The sequence below is a fragment of the Polypterus senegalus genome, chromosome 13 (assembly GCF_016835505.1).
Source record: "Polypterus senegalus isolate Bchr_013 chromosome 13, ASM1683550v1, whole genome shotgun sequence".
Classification (NCBI taxonomy): Eukaryota; Metazoa; Chordata; class Cladistia; order Polypteriformes; family Polypteridae; genus Polypterus; species Polypterus senegalus.
Genome location: NC_053166.1, coordinates 73,252,795 through 73,275,603, shown reverse-complemented (window position 1 = coordinate 73,275,603; position 22,809 = coordinate 73,252,795). Strand labels below are relative to the sequence as shown.

Here is a 22,809-nt window from a genome sequence, read left to right as displayed (position 1 = left end):
TATGTCTCACTCTTCCCTGGGCCACCTTTTGCAGTAGTGTGAATAAAAGTACAGAAGGAGCACAGATACAACTCATTCATTTTGGCACTACCACATGCTATGGTTAGTGGAAGTATGGAGAGGAACACACATTGCTTCTTCGCATCCTGCTGTGGATAAGACTGAGTGGACATGAGTAAAGTACTGCTCTTGTTCTGTCACTTGCCTAGGCGCAGTGATCAGTATGAGAGACAAACATTGCAGCAGGACATCTCTGTATGCCAGGGTAAGTGAAACACAGCCAGAGTATGTTGTACTTTTGTGGCACGGATGTGGAGGAGAGGAAGATGGAGTACCCTGAAAAGTACGAGAGATACTCCTGCTGCAGTGACAGAGACAGATGAACAGTGCTAGAGGCCCTTTTGCATGCCACCCTCTGCCACGCCAATTTAAATTTCTACGCTTAGTTTTTTTTATGTTCAAATGTTAGTTCACTTAAAAATGGAATTTTCACAAGCTGAGGTAGTACTGTATTCCCAAATTCCATACATTGGAGTAGATATTGATTCAAAAGATCATGAAATTCATCAGTAGGGATTGGCTAATGGGCCACAGTAACTGAGAAGCAAGGTTCATCAGCTCAGTGGATGAAGCAAGTTCAAGGGGGCTGTAAAATAACTGGGTATCAGGAAATGCTCAAAGAGAAAATCATCAGGCCAAACTCGGAAGTCTGAATAAAAACGCCAGGCATCAAGTCACTCCAGGTGGGTGCTGTACGGCATGAAACCATCACTACAGTAAAACATTTTGGAGTTTTTAACTTTAATGTAAAACAAACATTATGATAACATCAGTAATATCGCTCTGCAAGATAACGGGCACTGCACAAACTTGACTTGAGCGTTCCTAGTTGTCATTCTCTTTCTCTGTATGTTCAGCATTTGTCTGCTCAGAGGTTGATCTGCTTGCTACTTCCTGAGCAGCTCTTCTTTTCTCCACCCTAGCGGCCCGATTCTTCCCTTCTTTTGATGGCATGTTTTCGCATTAAAACTGATTAAGTCAATGTTTGTGTTGGAATTACTTAGTATGTTTTCCTTAATTTTTCACTTAAGCGGCACTTAAGTCTTCAATCTGCCTCAAGAATGATTTAAGATATGAAGAAGTAGGGGAAGTGACAACAAAGGTGGTAGGGATGAGAACAGTGCCCGTACGCATGCACCTCTGGGCCACCCTGCTGGCACTGCCGAGAGTTGATTCTACAACAAAATAAAATAAAAATAAAAAGAGGAATAACCTTGGAGGTCAATCATCAACCCCGAAAGCGGATAGCACACGTCATGTAGTATATGTGTACCAAATTTCAGGACAATAGGTGAAACGGTTTGTGAGCTACAGGTGATTTAAAATCCTGGACAGAAAAATGAACAGCCATGGTAGCGTATTATATATAAAGATAAGCTTGAATTTACATTTAATAGGAAGCATGGGAAAACAGGACCATTCAAGAAGTAGCTATACGTAGGACAATGCAGAGGTAATCTTGAACAGACATGCACTATGTGGCCCAACACTCCTCCAAATTACTGGGTTCAGGTTCGGCTGCACTTATTGTTAACAGGTGCATAGAGACAAACGTACAGCCATGCAATCATAACGAAGAGTTCAAGGTCTTTAAACATGTAATTTTCAAAAGATGCCATCTTTGCCACTAGTGAGTATGTGACATTTCTGCTTTGCTAGATCTGATCAACTGCAAGTGCTATTACTGTAAAGTGAAAGCGTTTAAGAGCAACAACAGCTCAGCAGTAGTGTGGTAGCCCATGTAAAGTCACAGAGCGCATAGCATGTAAAAAATGTTTGTCCTCTGTTGCATCACTCACAAAAAAAAAGTTCCAAAATGCTTCTGGAAGCAACGTCCACACTAGAAAAATGTGTTGGAAGCTTCACAAAATGGGCTTCTATGGCTGAGCTGGTACACACAAGCCTACTATCACTATGCACTGTTTCAATGGAGTGGTGTGAAGCAGGCCAACATTGGCCTTTGAAGCAGTGACGATAGGTTTTCTGGAGTGATGCATCAAGCTTCACTATCTGGCAGTCTGATGGAGGAATCAGGGTTTGGTGGATGTCAGGAGAACACTAACTTTTGGACTGTATAGTTCCTACTGTGAAGTATGGACGAGTGATAATGCTCTGGGCTGTTTTTCAGTGTAGGCCTGTTGATTCCATTGAAGGCTACTGTTAATGCTACAGCATATAAAGACATTTTAGACAATTGTGTGCTCCCAAGTTTGTGACAACCGTTTGGGGAAGACCCTCTTCTGCTCTTGTGTGCAAAGCCAGGTCCAAAAAGACATGGGGGAACTCGAGTGGCCTGTACAGAGCCCTGACCTCAAGCATAATGAACACCTCTTGGATGAACTGGAAAACCGATTGCAAGCCAGGTTTTCTCATCAAGCACCAGCACCTCACAACACAAATGCTTTTACGGTTTAATTGACACAAATTCTCACAGACACACTCTAAAATGTTGTGGAAAGTCTTCCCAGGAGAGTGGAGGCTGTTATGGCACCAGAGCATCGGGCATATTAATAATATTCATGGTTTGGAATGGGATTACCAACAAGCTCAAACAGGTGTGGTGAACAGGTGTCCACAATCTTGTAGCCATATAGTGCAACCACTTCTAAATTCTAAAATTAATTTTAAGTCATTTATTTTTGTGACTGTTAACCTAACAAACAAGTTAAAGCATTCTGAAATATGATAGGGTCTTGCTTGTTTTTTAAAAAGGCTGTTCACTTAAAAATAGGCGTGTCCTCTTTCATAACTGAAGCTGAGCCACATTGTGCTCAATGGAGTAAAAGATAACATATACATGAGGAAGTAAATATTTATAAAGCAGGCGCTGCTCCTTTATGCCTTAACACACTTGTGTGGTGGCAGTAGTAAGACTGTCAAGTGTACAGAGTCCCCTGAATTTTGCTGCTTATGTTTAGTAACACTGATCAGGAGCATCACCCTTAGAAAGTTGACACATCCAGATTATAGCAGAAACTCTTAGCCAGTAAACTGAAACCTAACCCCCATCTTGCCACCAAAGTACTTTTCATAATCAGAAGTTTACATCTGAAAAAGTTAACAGTGAGTTGTAGAACACATACCCAGATTTGTGGTTATGCTAACATTGAGTTGAAAAAATGTCAAGATGGACCCGCAAAATAGCACAGCAGAGAATCATTTACTTAGATGTCTATTTGGGCATGGCAAGCAGTGTTAATTTAATACAGCAAGTACTTATGGTGAACTATCAACAATGCAATGAAATTTAAATGCCACATTCCTGAAACTCAAAGTTAGGTGATAAAATGAGACACAGCTGTGCACTATAATCATGATGTCCCTAGCTTCTCAATAATTCCAACTACCTGATAGGAAACTCGACGATGGTGTCTAGCTTCTCCCTCGCATATTTGGTGTAGGAGAAACGCTTCAGATGAATTATCAGAACTTCAGGCAGCGACCATAAATCCAGCTTTTTGGTGGCGAGTTGGTGCTTTTTACATGTTGGACAATACCTGGGATGAGGAAATCAAAAGAGTTGAGTTGAAAGACTGCAGTATGTGCCCTGCAGACACTATGAAGCAGCACTGTGAAAGATAAGCCATCAAGAAAAGGGAAATCTCAAAACCATGATGGTAAAAAAGTCAACACCTCTAGACAATGGAGGTGACTGAACAGTATCAAGTAAATTAGCATTTCAAAATAGGTACTTATAAAACAACAACTCCAACTAGAAAGAAAATAAAAAGGAAAAACAAATAGATTAAACAGCACAACATATTATAAATTACTAAATAGTAAATGAAGCCTCTTTTACATAATAGCAGAGAGCGTTAATTCCTAACCATCCAAGAATAATCCCTCATATCAACCCTTTTATCCAACTAAAGATTAGTACTCTGCTAATTAGACTTCTCCAGTGACAACCAAATACAAATGTGTTTCTTAATTCTTTTTGAAATATGGACAAACAATCAGCAAACCACACTTTCATCTAACATGGGGCTTATGGTGTATCAGTCTTCTCTCGGAAGTGTCCAAGTGTCAGGGTTGGTACTCACCAGGGATTTTCTTCTTCCAGGACTTCTACTGTAGTAAAGAGTTCAATGCACTGCTGTAACTCTATCAAGCTTGGCTTCAGCGTAAAGTCCATACTCTTATCCTTGACATATTTCTGCGGTAGAGAAAACATTTGATTTTTCACAATTACCCCCAGCATAAGGAACACCCTTCAAACCATTTTCCACACTATTCCCAGTATCTGCTTGATTGTCTCCATTCCACACACTGGCTTTGACATCAAAATTTAGGAAATGTTGCAGACTGCTTCATAAGTTGAGGTCTGGTCACAGCTTTAACTCCATACTCCTTTGGCATAATGTTTTTTGTTTTTTTTTCCATGGGATACTGTTTACTGCCCTTTTCCAAAGTCATGCTGTTCAATAAAATAGGGTTACAAAACTAAATGGTTTGTGTCCTCTGATAAACTAGTGCCTCATTTATATAATCACCAATCTTGAGTGTCCTACATTTTGGAATGGTCCCAAATATTTCGTACATTTAAATACAATGGCTAACTATTGTTTAAGGATAGTGAAGAGATTTTCAAACAAAGGCACTTTTTCCACAGAAAAATACAGTGACTAATGCTCTTACCTCAGCCTCTGCTTCATCGTAGTATTTTTTCTTCATTTCAGGGTCCCAATCAATGGCTACATAGGGCTGAGCTATAAAGAAGAATAAGAACAGGTATATAACAAAAAGTCAGTATATGGAGAATACTATCCAAAATAAAATCATATTCAGATGTACAAACCCAGAAAGATCAAGAATGCATTGCAGGAATCTTTTGATTTACATGCTATGAAAAAAGTCCACTCTCCTTAGATAAATACAGAGATTCGTAAAGGGCTGGTACATGAACCTACAGCTCCAAATTGAGAATTAGGAAGCAATTTGCATCTGCAGTAACTTGTAATGGATTCAATTTTAACTTGCTTGTGTTAAACTTCAATTTAGTAAGTGCTTCCAACAGGCACAGTTGTAACTCTGCTGCCTCAAAGCAAGGAGATCACAAGTCCTCCCAGCATGAAGAGCACTTTGAGTAGTAAGAAAAACGCTATATAAATTTAAATGAATTATTATTATTAGGTACTATTGATTTCCTCTAAATAAAAGCAAAACATTCTCAAATGTGCTTAATGTAATTTAGAGGTGCTGGGGACCAAAGCCTCTCCTGGCAGCAACAGGTACTAGAAAGAAGCCAACCCTGGATGGGGCGTCAGACCATCATAGGGGCCACTCACAGGCATATGGGGAAAGTTAGAATGGTCAAGTAATCTAAAATGAATATGATACATAGATAGAGAGATAGAGACTTTATTAATCCCAAGGGGAAATTCACATAATCTAACAGCAGTATACTGATACAAAAAACAATATTAAATTAAAGAGTAATAAAAATGCATGTAAAAGCAGACAATAACTTTGAGTAATGTTAGCATTTACTCCACCGGGTGGAATTGAAGAGTCGCATATCGTGGGGGAGGAACGATCTCCTCAGTCTGTCAGTGGAGCAGGACAGTGACAAAAGTCTGTCACTGAAGCTACTCCTCTGCATGGAGATGACACTGTTCAGTGGATGCAGTGGATTCATGATTAACAGGAGTTTGCTTAATGCCCGTTGCTCTGCTACAGATGTTAAACTGTCCAACTTTACTCCTACAATAGAGCCTGCCTTTTTAACAAGTTTGTCCAGGCGTCAGGCATCCTTCATCCATCCCACACTTCTGCTTGTGGTGCTGGGGATTTGCACGTGTCAACATGAGAAAAACAGATTTTTTTACATGCTGGCATTGCTTAATATTTCATGTAAATTTTATATGCTTTAGGGCACTGAATTAAAAAACTGAAAATCATTGTCTCCACACATTTTTGTTTTTTTTTTTACAAAACATTTTTTGCTCTTAATTATATTTTTTTAATGTTTTCACACTATCATTAATCAATATTTTATTTTAATGATTATTTGAGTAGGAGAGCAGAACCAAGAATTTACAGTTGTTTCAGAATGAATGGCAAGCTAGAAAAAAAGTTACAGCTTGGTGGACTGAAGTTCTGGTACCACTGCTTTATACAAGGCTTGGTTTAATCAAACAGTCTGTCAAAGCTCTATCAAAAGATGGAGCCTGTTTTATGAATTAGTACCAAAAGATTCTGGGTTTGTCTCAGGCTAACTTGAAAGGGTGCATGTTTGACACAGATGATATTAGAAAACTGATTTTGAATGCAGAATGCCATAAACGATCTAGAAAAACTGGGTTGGGTATTATTCAATAAAGTAATTTTAAGTTGTTCGGTAACAATATAAACATAAAATGTAAATTTAAATTGTGAAAAATGTATTGGTTATGTTTAAGAAATTGGGTTGAAACGTAAGCCTCAAAGCTCACTTTTTAAATTGGCATGTGGAATTTTTCCCTAAAATGTTTGGAGCAGTGAGTAAAGAGTAGGGTGAAAGATTCCATCAGGATATCAAGGGACATGGAAAGAAGGTGCTTAGGATGTTGGGGTGTCAGTAGGATGCAGGACGACTGTGGAGTGATTCCCAGGGCCACACCAAAAATTTGCACAAACAACAGGCCACCAAACAAAAAAACTACAATGTGACAAAAACTAAAGAAGTTATATGGAAGTCAATAAATATTTATTACTCTATTCTTTAAATATGTTAAAATTTTGTACTGAACTGTGATGTGACATTTTAATTATATTTTTTCTTTGCATTCATAACTGCAAATGAAAACAACTATTCACAATTAAAATAATGTATGAGTTTAAGAAAGAAGCTGGGCACTGGCATAGAATCCAGGGCACTGGCAACATGAAATAACAGACAAATTGTGCCCTTGTGCTGCCAAGACACTAAAAAGAATCCATAAAATATTTCTTGCTCTTAATGAAAAGAAAGTACCAAACTCACAACTGAAAGAGAAGGCATTGCCCCCCTCTCCTTGGCCACGCTCAGTTGTGCCATTCGAGTTGACTGCCTGGATTGCAAACAATCTCCTCCTCCTTCTGTGTGGGTGTCGCTTCCTCTTGGCCTGACTTTCAATAGCATGGCGATCCTGGAATGAGTCGTCGTCCTCAGAAAGGGGACTCCCTGAATGCATCTCAGCATTCACTTTTACCCTGGGTCTTTCAGCTGCCCTTCTCTGGGTTGGGCTTTCCTCTTCACTGCTACCTCTGTCTGTAATTGTATTGGGTGGTACTGAAAGAGCTTGCTGTTTAGTAGGGTGCTCTGTATTGGGGGCCTCAGATTCAGAGCCTTCTTCCTCTTGGCTTGACTGTCCTGCTTGTTCATTTTCTTCATCTGCCTCATCTGAATGGGGACACAAAGATAATCATGAAGAAGAAAAAAAGTTGAATTAAGACTTGGTATTACAGAGAAGAATGTCAGTAACTACATTTAGATAGTACAGCACAGATGTACTTTATTTGTCCAAGAAGGGAAAATTAGAACTTTACAGAAGCTCAAGAAAAAAAGAGAAATATATAAATAATAAAATAAACAAAAAACCCTAAACAAGCATTAGAACTAGGCTTGGATACTGGAGAATTGCTACAATCAATAAAGGGGTTATAGGTGGCAGTAAGATGGTGTTTGTAAGTGAAATAACCAGAGTTATTGCTTGTCCGTCATTTATGTTGTCCACAACACATTGAGTTTAATTATCATCAGTTTCTTCCGGTTCCTTGTCTATTTTTCTCTTGTAAAATTTACAGTTCATTTTTTACACTTTTATGTTTACAAGTTGATACCACTCTTATATTTTTGTCTTATGCTATAGGAACATCTTAGGTCACATTTCCAATAAAATACATATTAAAATCTGAACTAGGTTAACATGTAGCATGTGCACCAGTGATTTACTTTGGCATTATCCTGACAAGAGTTGTATGGAGAGGATGAAGTACAGAACAAAACAACAGTTCTTCCTATATATTTAAGATGTGGACTCGAATGAAAGGGAGAGAATATTTGCAAATATGAAGAATATGATTGCTATGCAATTTCTGAGATTACGACAACTTTACAGGTAATTTTTTCTTCCTCTGTTTATCACATGAAAAACAGGTGAAACAGAATGTTTTTTTCAACAATCACAAGAAAGCCAAGCCTCGATTGCTTATTAATATAAGTTGATTAGTCAAAAGTCAAAACAATTTTACACACAGTGAATCATTCAGTCCCTCAAGGAGTCTTCTAAGGAAAGACAACAACAAATTCATACAGAAAAAAGCAACACTAAAAATACCTTCAGAAAGGGCATTTTCACTGAGACCATTTGACTGCAGGTTGTACAAATCTTCCTCTGGACTGTCCTCATCCTCAACCTCTTCCTCAGAGGAATCCGGGAGGTGAACATAGCGGCTGAAAACAAAAAGACCAAGGTGTTAATAAACAGGAGAGTAGCAATACTCTGCCTCCCTAGGTTACAGACAGTTACCCATTATTATGATTAACTGATAAAGCACGTTAAACGGTGTTAAAAATGACAGAATCACAGATGGCCCAATTGCTCTGGCTATACAGGCTTCCAGTGTCTATGTCATGCAACATATTGTATTGCACTTATGTACTATGCAATGATTTGGAAACAAATGTTTCAGACTGTGTAACACACAAATGTGTATATTTGTTGTCAACACTATTGCATTTTAGATACATCATGGTCGATATCTCCTGAAAAAAACAAGCATTAAAATGACTTTTCTCAATGTACACAAATTTGTTAGATAAAGAGTACAACAGGATCAACCAATATCAATTAAAAAAGAAATGTGTGAAAACACTTGAAATGACAAAAGTAGCCTTGACACAATTATTGGTACCGTTTGAAATGATTTGATTGGAAAATTGGAATGAAAGTATTCTCAACTGCAATAAATGACCAACGAATGATGGCTTTTATGCTTAAAAAGGTAACTTTCTTTCTCTGTTTCTAATTAACAAATGAAGACAATTTTGGGATCATTCAGAAAAACGCAAGTCTTTGATGTTTGGTGTGAACTGTTGAAAAAGCACCACATAAAACATCCAAATAATTCTATTTTTTATACATCTTTGTTCAATATCAATTCCAAACAATACCTGTACAGCACAGCACAGTTCTTGTAATGGTCTCAGACCACTTTCTTGTCTTCAACATTTCCAATAACGAACAGGGAGTGAAAGCAACCTTTTTTTAGGTATTAAAGCAAGCTTCATTGGGTAATCACTGGCTAATTCAAGTCATATTAGCACTGGCATATTTTCACTCCTGTGGTTATTTAAATAGCTTAAAAGGATGCCAATAAGTATGTCATAGCAACTTTTGAGTTTTATACTATTTTCACAATTTTCTTTTTTAATTGTTTTGCTCTGTATCAAGCAAATGAGAGTTTACAGATCAAAGCTTTATCCTTGCCCACTTTTTCAGTAGGTAGATATTGTTGTACTATGATATAGCGGGTCCGCACCTCAGAATAGGAGACCAGTTTTAAATAAATAATCACCGCACTTGTGACTGAAAGAGGGGGTGTGGTAGCAAGCCTGGAGCGGTTCCCAGGCGTGATGTGGGCTTGGGCGTTCACACACTTAAGTGCACAGGTGTGGGATCGCCCATGTCCATGATTGATGCCGGAAGCTGCTAATCGCCACACCTGTGCCACATCTCCATTATATATAGTATAGTATAGTATATAGTATACAGTGGGTACAGAAAGTATTCAGACTCCCTTCAATTTTTCACTGTTATATTGCAGCCATTTGCTAAAATCATTTAAATTAATTTTTTTCCTCATTAATGTACACACAGCACCCCATATTGACAGACAAAAAAAATAATTTTTGAAATTTTTGCAGATTTATTAAAAAAGAAAAACTAAAATATCACATGGTCCTAAGTATTCAGACCCTTTGCTCAGTATTTAGTAGAAGCACCCTTTTGAGCTAATACAGCCATGAGTCTTCTTGGGAAAGATGCGACAAGTTTTTCACACCTGGATTTGGGGATCCTCTGCCATTCCTCCTTGCAGATCCTCTCCAGTTCTGTCAGGTTTGATGGTAAACGTTGGTGGACAGCCATTTTTAGGTCTCTCCAGAGATGCTCATTTGGGTTTAAGTCAGGGCTCTGGCTAGGCCATTCAAGAACAGTCACAGAGTTGTTGTGATGCCACTCCTTCGTTGTTTTAGCTGTGTGCTTAGGGTCATTGTCTTGTTGGAAGGTAAACCTTCGGCCCAGTCTGAGGTCCTTAGCACTCTGGAGAAGGTTTTTGTCCAGGATATCCCTGTACTTGGCCGCATTCATCTTTCCCTCAATTGCAACCAGTCATCCTGTCCCTGCAGCTGAAAAACACCCCTACAGCATGATGCTGCCACCGCCATGCTTCACTGTGGGGACTGTATTGGACAATCACTACTTTATTTACATCTTCCATAACTTTAAGGCTGTTGAAATGCACTAATCATAATTTATCATAGCTTTAAAGGCCTTGTTTATATTTTGTGTATCCTTATAGATTCATGTAACATAAATTTCATCAGCATTCATGTTGCACGATACCTCCAGAGTAAATGAGTTATCCACACAATTGTTTTTAAATGTTTTTCTGACTGTGTTAAATCCTGTACAAATTATTCTCACGTTGTTGCAAATCACATCTGACTAATAACTTAGTAAGTTTTTTTTATATGTATATATAAACTGAATGTTTTTTACTCTTTCTATTTTCACCTTAGCCACTTGTGCTTACAATGTGCATGGTGTATGTGTTAAAGGCGTGTTAGGTATACTTTGCTTTAACCAACTTGGACCCCTTTTTGCTTTCAGAACTGCTTTAATTGTTTGTAGCATAGATTCAACAAGGTGGTAGAAACATTCCTTAGGGAATTTGGTTCATATTGACATGATAGTATGACGCAGTTGATGCAGATTTGTTGGCTACACATCCATGATACGAATCTCACGTTCCACCATATCCCAATGGTGCTCTAGTGGATTGAGATCTGGTGACTGTGGAGGCCATTTGAGTACAGTGAACTCATTGTAATGTTCAAGAAACCAGTTTGAGATGATTTGAACTTTGTGACATGGCACGTTACCCTGCTGGAAGTAGCCATCATTAACGGATGGACATGGTCAGCAACAACATTCAGTTAGGCTGTGGCATTTAAATGATGCTCAGTTGGTACTAAGCGGCCCAAAGTGTGCCAAGAAAATATCCCCCACACAATTACACCACCACCAGCAGCCTGAACTGTTGGCACAAGGCAGGATGGATCCATGCTTTCATGTTGTTGACGCCAAATTCTGACCCTGCCATCTCAATGTCAAAGCAGAAATTAAGACTCATCAGACAAGGCAACATTTTTCCAATCTTCTTTTGTTCAATTTTAGTGAGCCTGTGCGAAATTCAGTCTCAGTTGCCTGTTCTTAGCTAGCAGAAGTGGCACCCGGTGTTGTCTCCTGCTGCTGTAGCCCATCTGCTTTAAGGTTTTGAGATGCTGTGAGGGACTGTATTGGACAAGTGATGAACAGTGTCTGGTTGTCTCCACACACTGAGGAGAGACAAGACACATGACAGCCCGCATGGAGTTTGCTAAAAGACACCTGAAGGACTCTGAGAGATGGTGAGAAATAAGATTCTCTGGTCTGATGAGACCAAGATAGAACTTTTTGGCCTTAATTCTAAGCGGTATGTGTGGAGACAACCAGGCACTGCTCATCACTTGTCCAATACAGTCCCACAGTGAAGCATGGCGTGGCAGCATCATGCTGTGGGGGTGTTTTTCAGCTGCAGGGACAGGACGACTGGTTGCAATCGAGGGAAATATGAATGCGGCCAAGTACAGGGATATCCTGGACAAAAACCTTCTCCAGAGTGCTAAGGACCTCAGACTGGGCCGAAGGTTTACCTTCCAACAAGACAATGACCCTAAGCACACAGCTAAAACAACGAAGGAGTGGCTTCACAACAACTCTGTGACTGTTCTTGAATGGCCTAGCCAGAGCCCTGACTTAAACCCAAATGAGCATCTCTGGAGAGACCTAAAAATGGCTGTCCACCAACGTTTACCATCAAACCTGACAGAACTGGAGAGGATCTGCAAGGAGGAATGGCAGAGGATCCCCAAATCCAGGTGTGAAAAACTTGTCGCATCTTTCCCAAGAAGACTCATGGCTGTATTAGCTCAAAAGGGTGCTTCTACTAAATACTGAGCAAAGGGTCTGAATACTTAGGACCATGTGATATTTCAGTTATTCTTTTTTAATAAATCTGCAACAATTTCAAAAATTATTTTTTTTGTCTGTCAATATGGGGTGCTGTGTGTACATTAATGAGGAAAAAATTTAAATTAAATGATTTTAGCAAATGACTGCAATATAACAAAGAGTGAAAAATTGAAGGGGGTCCGAATACTTTCCGTACCCACTGTATATAGTAATGTGCGGAGGGAGAAGAGAAAAGATCGGAAAAGAGAACGGAGGTTAGAGGAGGAAGAAGCTGAAAAAGGCACTGTGTTTTTTAAAGAAGGGACTGCTTCAAGCCAGTATTTTAACCTTGTTTGATGGATTTATTTATCTGACTTATTTTAACCCCCACTGTGAATAACTTGTTTTTAATGGATTATTTATTTATTGACTTTAGAAGCACTGCACTTTATTTGAACACTTTTGGATTGGTTTTGTTGGTTTTAAATAAAAGCAATGTTTGCACTTTGCACCTTTGCCATTACTTTATTTGGTGTCCTCATTGTCCAGCTTATCCGGTTACATTACCAACGGTGTTGGGTTCAAGGGCTTCCAAAAATTAAATGGGAGCATGGCGCAAGAACCCACATCGTCACATGTACACGATAAGGACGAATTCACCCTTCCTGTTACAGCTCAACCAATCAAGGATTCCAGTTTGATAAACTATACTGCAATTATAAATAAATGAAATACTGAGCAAAGACAATTTCATATATACATAATAATTTATAGTTAGTAGTGGGCAGTGTATCAGTTGAACTGGTATATCAGATGAAATAATTATGTTTTGAATTTTGTCATACCGGTAGGCATTTTACTTTAAATTTAAAGTACGTCTATTCCCAGCAATGGCAAAATGTGCTAAATATTGAGGTCTAGCCTAGCACACGCTGTATACTAGCAAGTAAAGCAAACAGGCCATAACGTACCAGCACAGCTTTAAAGTCTAATTAAAAAAAAATTAGGAACATCAGACATGCAGGACAAAGGGGCCGAGACAGGGAATGCTGAAATACAACTTGTATCAAAACTCTTCAGTGGTCTGGATTCAAAGAGACCGAGAGAACAAAAGAGTATGCCAAGACACTGTCACTGCAGATGGCAGAAATACAAGTATCCTGTTGTACCACCTAAAAACAAAATATTGTTTTCGAAAACATAGATAGCTTACGACTGTGTTCGTTATCTTCAGATATGAGGCTCTCCACAAGCGGGATCAGTGGAATGCAACGGAAGGCTTCAAGTCAAACCTATTCTCAGACTCAATAACAGTGCATTTATGCAAGTTTCCAGTTCAAACCATAAAGACAGACTGAATTAAGGGAATGATAAAAACATTGGATTTAAAGTGTGATGTGTCATGGCAAAAGTACTTCAGTCAGACTGCAATCCCGAAATTGTAAAAAGAATGGCACAACAAAGTAAATTCAAGTTGCACAAACCTGTGCGTTTCTCAGTGCCAACGGACCTGTTGTGTAGTCATAATTTGTAGACATACAGAGGTTTAACCACACACTTCATTAGTGATGATTGGAAGTTGTGTACATATTGTTTGCAGCATCGTATTTTCTGGATGACCACATTGGAGAAACTAAAAGCGCAAGTTTTGCAGGAAGCACAGGATTCCTGGAGAATGTCCATAACAACTGACAGTGGAGCCAACAGGTAGTCAGTTGAATAACTGGAGGAGGATTCCATGTTTTGGGCACAGACTTCAACTTGCAATATGCTGATGTAATTAAGTAGCATACAGTCTACATGTTATAAGCCGATATTGTTTTTAACGATTGAAAATATATAACTACATGTGTACATACTGTACAAAATGCATGCTGTCATAGTAATTATGGACAATGAAACTGGATCGCGGCAAGTCTGCAGTGACTTTTGTTTTATTAATGTTAAAATTAGATGTGTGTGTTGTTTTATTGTATGCAGCATGATATGATGAAATTAATTACTCATTTTCTTGTCAAAACATAAAACTATTGATTTTTGAAGGAGTTGGTTCAATCCCAACCTTCTCACCGTTTTTTGTAGAATGTGTTAAATGACTGAGCAACTAAAAAATGCAGAGATGTGAAATCTTACGAAGTATTAACAATTATTAAGGTGAGTGCTGCCAGCAGAAACTAAATGTGTGGTGTGATTTAATGTATGTATGCAGTAACAGGACATTCTACAGTCAATGATAATAAAATAGTCCCGGGTTAACCATTAAGCAAAACAAATACATGCTTAAGACATAAAGAGAATGGGGTACTACAGGGTTTAATATTAAAAAAAAAGTAGAAGAAAACTTTGAATATGAAGTTGTAAGTATGCAATAAGAACTATTATTTTTGCATAATTTGCTCAATAAAAGTTTTAAATACATTTTCGTATTTGCACTTTTTGACTTGTAACAATCTTATTAAAAAATGTACTAGAAATGTTTCTTTTTTTGTTGACTCAGTTATAAGTAAAAATTGCACTTATATAGCTTACTGATGGACAAATAAATTCAAGAAAAATATAACTATTTAATATATATATAAAATATATTTATAATATATACTCACATATAAGTCTGGTCTTGAAACCCCAAAAAATCGATCATAAAATCAGACCCCGACTTATACGCCTGTTCAAAAATGCGACAATTTATTTTTTTACATCTTCTTGCGTCCTCCAATCTTGCATCAGTTTCTCAGATGCATCGAATTTTGTTGCAGCAGCACAGTTACCAATTTCTTTTCGCTACTTTAACAACATTTAACTTAAAACCATCTACTTATTTTCTTCTGATCAAATGCTCCATTGTAGATAAGGGATGCTCTTATGATAAAGGCTTATGAGGGTGTGTGATGCAAAAAACACAAACCAGTGCAAACATTGCTTCAGAATAGTTTGGGCATTATCGTGTGGTCACGTATGCACAATAGAGAGAGAGAGAGAACGAGGTTAGAAGCACACTCTGATACAGCGCATTGCCACACTCACATAGAAAAAAAGGCAGTGTGCTCTGTGGTTACTCTCTCAGGTGGGCGTTAGCATATTATAATCTCTGGGACCAATGGCGTGAGTTTTCCGTATTCGACTTATACAACCGACATTATAAAATGCTAGAAATTATTCGCTGGAGAACTTATCAGTGAGTATATACGGTAATATAATTGCAGGGCCTGGCCTAGAAGTAATCTGAATTTTTAATTTCTTATTTCTCCTTTAGCAGTTATGACTCTGAATAATGATGTTGAGGATAAAACAATAATTTAAAAAAAAAAAACTTACTCTAATATATTTAAAACTCTTTTAACAAGTTCTGTAAACATTTTGTTTATCACGTTCCACAGAGAGAAATGTCAAATTTTCTTCTTTAGAATGTGTAATATGCATTGGCAAAAAAAATTTCAGTGCCTTTTCCTATGACTGAAAAAGGAAAAGAGATTTTGGCCTGTATCTTGTTTTATTTTTCATTGTACTGTTAATACAATACACATTTTCAGATATTATCAGTCTAAAATGCATGTGCAATATTTAAGTTTATTGTTTGGTTTTTATTATTATTTTGCATAAGAAGGATATTTTCGAATTACGTTAAATATCACAGTAGAGCTATGCACTGTTATACAATGAAATTGTGCCTACATAAGTACTTAAACTGGATTCAGTCTGAAAACTGTACTCACATTGATTATACCATGATATACAGTATATCATAACCATAGTATTTTTTTATATTTTGATATACATTTTTGGCCGAACTGCCCACCTCTACTTACAGTAACTGTCGACTGTTTTACTTCATAACTGTATCTGTGGATGGCATTTCCTAATAAGGGAACTATGTTAAAATTAAAATTATCAAAATAATTGGAAAGGTGATAAAAAGGGAGTTGTAGATCTAACTTGTCTAACAACAGGCTGTTAATTTCTATTAATTAAGCTGTATTATATAGCCAAGAAGAAAACCAAATTCCAGCAGACAACCAATAGAAAAGAAAAGGATTCCAGCTACTCACGCTAGACGATGCAGAAAGACCTGGTATAAGGCTTCTTGGGTACACTTGTTCCGGGGCACTGAAATGAGCAAAGGGTGCCCAAATAGAGAGGTCCCATAGCTGCTGCTTGAACTGTAGTGAGATCGCTCACGCAGATAAAGTGCCAAAACCACCTCATCACCCTCTTCATCAAGGGAGTCACTACTTAGTTCATATCTGCAAAGAACAGAGAACTGCCATTAATCATCCAGTCAAGTCACTCCATCTCAATGGTGACTATGGCAAAATACAAGAAAATCACAGCCCTGATATTCTCTTTTAGATAGATAGATCTTTATTGTCATTGTCACTTTTACAAAGGAACAACAAAATTGAAGGTGCAGTTGACTCAGTGTGAGGCATAAAAGTTAAAAAAGACAAAGAGGAGAGAAAATAATAAATCGAATAGTAATAAAAGTACTTTACAAAATATATAAATTGCACTTGTTGACTTAAGGTCAATATTGCACATTGGGAGAGAATGATATGGAGCAGTTTTATTTTGAGTTCAGGGCCATGATTGCTTTTGGATAAAAGCTGTTTTCAAGGCAGTTTGCCCTGGTTTTCATTGCTCTGTATCTCTTGCCCGATGGCAAAAGCTGGAAGAGGCAATGACCGGGATGTGATGAATCCTGTTAAATGCCTATTGCTTTTTTGTGGTATCGGGAGGTGTAGATTTGTTCTCTCCGCTATCCTGATGAACCTGTGGAGCGCTTTCTTTTTTTTGATGAAGCGTAGCTGCTGTATCGCACACACAGTCCATACTTGAGCACACTCTTGATGGAACAGTGATAAAAGGCAAGGAGCAAATTCTGGGGAGATGGTTCTTTCTGAGGATTCTCAGAAAATACAGTCTCTTCTGCGCCTACTTCAGCAGCTCCTTGGTGTTGGCACTCCAGGTCAGGTCATCCTCCAGCTCAATGCCCAGAAACCTGAACACCAGGACCCTCTCCACCCAGGCCCCGCCAATGATGAGCGCCTGTATGTCAGTTTTGTTTTTTCTACAGTCAATAACAAGCTCCTTTGTTTTTGTGGTGTTGAGGAGCAGGTTATTGACTGTCCACCACTCTGACAGCCGCTCCACCTCGTCCCAGTATGCCAGCTCACCCTCTTTGCCCGAGATGAGTCTGACCACCGTCGTGTCATCCACAAACTTTATGATCTTATTGCTATGGTGAGAGGGGACACAGTTATATGTGTAGAGGAGCAGGCTGAGCACACAACCCTGCGGCGGCCCAGTGTTGAGGCTGAGAGCAGTGAAGGTGTGGAGACCCAGCCTGACCCTCTGGGAGCGACCAGACAGGAAGTCCAGTATCCAACTGCAGGTGAATGATGGAAGTCCTTGATCTGCCAGTTTGGACACTAGTCGTTGTGGGAGGATGGTGTTAAATGCCGAGCTGAAGTCTACAAAGAGCAGTCTGGCGTAACTACCCTGCTGCTCCAGGTGGGTCAGGGCAGCATGAAGGGCTGTGGCCACAGCGTCCTCCATGGATCTCTTTGCTTTGTAAGAAAACTGAAATGGATCCAGGTCTGCTGGCAGGCAGGCGATGATATGACTCTGCACCAGTTTCTCAAAGCACTTCATGATGACAGATGTGAGTGACACTGGGCGGAAATCATTCAGACTGTTCGTGAGGGATTTTTTTCGTCAGCAGAACAATGATTGAGGACTTGAGGCAGGATGGGACAGTGGCCTGGGACAGGGACTGGTTGAAAATCCTAGTGAAGATTCCAGCCAGTTGATCCGCAGAGTCTTTCAGCACCCGTCCAGCCACACCGTCGGGTCCTGCAGCCTTCCTCGGGTTCACCTTCCTGATCACCCACCTCACCTCACACTCTTCCACCATGAGTATGTTGCTGTTGTGAACAGGCAGCTGTAATGGGGCTGCTTTTGGTGTCGCCTCAAAACGGGCAAAGAAGATGTTCAGCTCTTCTGCCAGAGAAGCATCTCCCTCAGCGGCCGAGGAGTTGCTGGATTTGGAGCTGGTGATGTGCTGGACACCCTGCCACACCTGCCTGGTGTTGTTGCTCCTCAGATGGTCCTATATCCTCCTTCTGTACACTGCCTTGGCCTCTCGGATGCCTCTTTTCAGGTTCAATCTGGTTACACTGTAAAGAGCCGCATCCCCAGACCTGAAAGCAATATTCCCAGCTTTCAGCAGACTCTGGACATCCCTCGTCATCCAGGGCTTCTGGCTGGGATAAATCCTTATGTGTCTGTCCCTGGTGACATTGTCCATGCAGAACCTGATGTAACCCAGGACTGCCGTAGTGTGGATCTCAAAGTCTTGGTGATTAAAAACCTCCCAATCGGTTCTCTGGAAGCAGTCATGCAACTGTTGGGAGGCCTCCTCGGGCCATATGGTAGCAGTCCTGGTCATAGTGGGAGCTTGTTCCCTGAGTGGGGAATATGCAGGGATCAGAAGCAAGGACGTGTGATCAGACTGGCCAAGGTGTGCTAGGGGTTTATCCCTATAGGCCTGTCTGATGTTGTATCCACATGTATGTGGATGTTTTACCTTGGCTTCAAAATAAAAAGTAGATCCAACCTGTAGAATCTTTCAGTGCAAATCATGTAGGCTCATTTCAGCAGGGAATGACAATAATATTTATATGTAAGGTGCAGCCATGCACTTAGAGAAACAGGAGAGTGGTTTTCTGGATCTTGGCTTCAGACTTATTTTTCTTGCAATCCATCTTGAGCTAAGCCCCCTCTGTTAGCTCTGTTCCATGATGTTTTCATTGACCGCAAATTTCTAAGGCAATTTGGATGCATTTTGTTTCCTCTCTAATGCCAGCCTATTCAAATGGTGACCCACCTGAAGTCTAGAAGCAACCTCTGAGTGGCCTAGCACATATTCCCACCAGAAACGTGGAGAAAAACCCGAGAAAAACACATCTTGCAAGCCTTCAGAAATTCCTACATAAGTTCCTACAGTAAGCACTGATTACTTTGCAAAACTATGTAACTTTTTTGTAGAATGCAGAGCTTGTTATTAACCTCCTGTTAATATTCTTTGATAAACAAAATTTTATGTTTGTAATTTTAATCTATCAAGCACAATAATATCCATCACAGTACACCTGCGCAGGTGGCGTAATGGAAGTCCCACTACCTCGCAATAAGGAGATCATAGGTTTGCGTCTTGGGTCCTCCATGTGGAGTTTGCAAAGCTTTCTGAATAGTGAGCAAAGAGCTATATAAAGGTAAAGAATTATTATTAAAATCTCAAATTTTAACTATTTTGTTTTTTCACAAAATAAGCAAAACATGTAGCGCTAGGACTCTTGGCCTCCAAATACCTTCACAATACCTCAAACTTGATCGAAACAGAACACATGTGTACTGCCATCTTTTTGTTTAAGAAAAAGGCACTGCTAATCATGCATGTGGTGATTTAAAACAAACCTGTTGCCTCAGTGTGCGGTAGGTGCTGTATTCATGAGTGTTAGTCACTGTTATCAATTATTAGTTTGTGCACTGAGACCATGATAGCACTGATAGTTTTTTTTATTCTGTTAAATGCACTTTGTGGTGTGCCTGGGTCCAATATATATGACCAAAATATTTATTTTATTTCAAAAGCAAAACAAATAATATTGTGTATGTTTTTAATTTATATGCATTTTGAGATGTGCCAGGGTCAGACGTGAGCAAAAGGTTTATTTTTTTAATCTGAAAAGTGCTATTACCTCAGATTCTGCTCAATTACAGCTTTGCACTGTTTTTATGCACTTTTTGACGTGCTAATGTCAGATGTGACAAAATTTAAATGGGAAATGATGAATATACATTACTTGTTTTTCAATACATTCATTTGTGTTGGTTTAAAATTTGTTATTACCTGCTGCTTACCAGCCACTGAAAATGTCTGGCCCAGCTAAATTTGCTGGTTTGAAAATCTGGCCCAATTGAATTTATAATTGAATAGGCTTGCTGGAATGCAGAAAGGTTTCTGGAATAACTGCTCTGCTAATTTACAGATCGATTGTTTTTTTTTACCCTAAGCCAGGGGTGGCGAACTCCAGGCCTCGAGTGCCACAGTGGCTGCAGGTTTTCATTCTTACCATCTTCTTAATTAGTGACCAGTTTTTGCTGCTGATTACTTCTTTTAATTAACTTGACTTAGGCCCCATAGTTGTTTCTTTTTCTTTAATTAGCAGCCAAACTAATAGAAGACACAAAACAAGCCACCACATGACCAGCCCCCCTGTGCCCATTACACAATAACTGAAATTAAAGAGAGGTGATGGTCTTAGAAAGGCTGCTCTCTCAGGTCACCAAAACATTTTGATGGTGCTCTTAGAAAGAACAGAAAAACAACAGTTTTCAAAATGTGTGCTATGGCAGAATGAGAGCAGCAACAAGCCATGGAATTAAATAACGGGTTTAATTAACAGCAAGAATTGACTTCTCATTAAGAAAGTGATTGGGGTGAAATTGGTTGGAGTTTGAAGCACCAGTTTAGTTGGTCATCTGTTAGCTCGTTTCACATCTCATTTCTGCTTGGCTATCATTTAATGAAGAAAAGAATCCATTCAAAGGGCTGAACTCTTCTAACAAGGCTATTAAAGTGATGGGTAAAAAGTTAATTAGCAGTGAAAATTGGTCACTGATTAGGAAACAGGTTAGAATAAAAACCTGTAGCCACTGAGGCACTCCAGGCCTGGAGTTTGCAAACCCCTGCCCTAATCAGTAGTATTTATGATTACAGTCCCAAAATACTTACACAAAAATATCATCCCGGTCTAAAATGCAGTTTAGGGACTCGTCCATGTGGTAAATCTTGTAGAAGCGATGGTTAAAGACGTCTGCAACTACCATCTGTAGAAAGGGATGACAGTTAAAATGAGTCAAATAGTTGAGGCATATCAGAGGCAGAGAGAAGTGTGCCCCTTAAAGCCCTATTTGTCACAGAATAAATTCCAACAGTTAAAGCAATCCTTACCTGGTTGGCTGGCACACGAGTTGACTTGGAAAGGGCAGCACACAGATCAGACACCTTTCCCGCTTTAGGAACCACCACTCGATGCTAGAACATAATAATAAACATTACACATACTAGAATACTGATCAAGGACTCACTTGGAGTATTAGATTTGTTCTGACAAATACAATTCAAAAATTACATTTATAGCACAGTCCTAAATTTTAAAAATACATAATAAAGTCATATTACAACACATCAAAGTAAACAAAGTATTTAATTTATTAAAAAATTAAGTTGCACCATAGTTATTACAAACACGGACAAAAGGCTAATAAGATTCTAGCTCAAAAATAAAATAAAAGGGAACTGCACAGCAGAATTACAGAGAGTAACACCACATCTGGAACCAAACTCTGTGAACACAAAGAAATAATTTAAAAAATGAATATTATAAATCAGTAAAAACATAAGAAAACAATGAAAAAGCCCACTTAACAATTTCCACAATTATTATTTCCTTAATTTTCTTAGTTATTTCCTCAGTAATAAAAGATGATGGGTATGTAATGTTGTAGCCAAGAAGACTCCGTTCTATTAAAAACAGTAATTAAACCATGACCACCTTCATCATCTAAAGGTTGCCAACTAATAAGACGGTTTTAGGTGGAAGTTGGATGGATTAGACTATGGTCAAATCTGCCGAATGGTTTATATTAAAAGACATCTTCAATATTTTAATAAAGCAGGTCCAGCTTGTCAGAACATAACACACACTGACAGAAGTTTGGAACTGTTTCTTCTAAAGTCACGTGATCGAACTATAGCTGCAGGATCAAACAGACTCATCATTTCAGTGTTGGTTGGAAGCATGCACTGATCACAGCATGTTGCACACCCATCACACGATGAACCACTCGGATTGGGACCTGAATGCAGTTGTGCAATGACACCTCAGCACCACACTGGAACAATGTAAGTTTTTTTTTTTTTTTTTATATAAACAGTGGCTAGAGTGCCAATCCCACCAACAATCCCCAAGTTTTCCCTATAAGTTAGAGGACCTGTTTGCAGGGCTGGATGCAGAGTAACATCATACCCAGTAAATAATCTCCCTAGGCAAACATCTTGGATGAATTTCTACAACCAATATTTCAATGTCTGGATTAAAAATTTCAGTTTTATATACTATACATGCCTTACACATCAGAATTTCCATTAAGTTCCGCTGTCTCTAGAATAATATAAATATTTTGACAGAGTAGAATGGTAACCTCTCTTTACGATACTGTGCAAATTTTGGTTTGGACCAACCATTTTTAATTAGATCAAATTATTTAACTCAGTTCTCAATTCACTTTAAAACGCAGAGCGAGACAGAGCTATCCACTACTGCTACTAATACGATATTCGTGAGATACAAGTTTCATGAGAAGATGCAGGGCATAAACGAGACCTTTGATCAGTTTGTAACTGAGTTAAAATTGCTGGTGAAGGACTGTGCTTATGCAAACGAAG

General features: G+C 38.8%; 1 protein-coding gene across 1 annotated transcript in view; it reads right to left on the bottom strand.

The window, feature by feature from the left end:
- Window positions 1-22,809, bottom strand: part of usp11 (ubiquitin specific peptidase 11) — a 127,010-nt gene that overhangs the window by 11,659 nt on the left and 92,542 nt on the right. The window contains exons 11-18 of the mRNA XM_039773957.1: window positions 21,313-21,396; window positions 21,094-21,188; window positions 16,346-16,540; window positions 8,361-8,476; window positions 7,025-7,423; window positions 4,699-4,769; window positions 4,104-4,216; window positions 3,408-3,557 (exon numbers count right to left, since the gene is read on the bottom strand). Of these exons, the coding sequence (XP_039629891.1) occupies window positions 3,408-3,557; window positions 4,104-4,216; window positions 4,699-4,769; window positions 7,025-7,423; window positions 8,361-8,476; window positions 16,346-16,540; window positions 21,094-21,188; window positions 21,313-21,396 (1,223 nt within the window). The remainder of the gene's footprint in view (window positions 1-3,407; window positions 3,558-4,103; window positions 4,217-4,698; window positions 4,770-7,024; window positions 7,424-8,360; window positions 8,477-16,345; window positions 16,541-21,093; window positions 21,189-21,312; window positions 21,397-22,809) is intronic.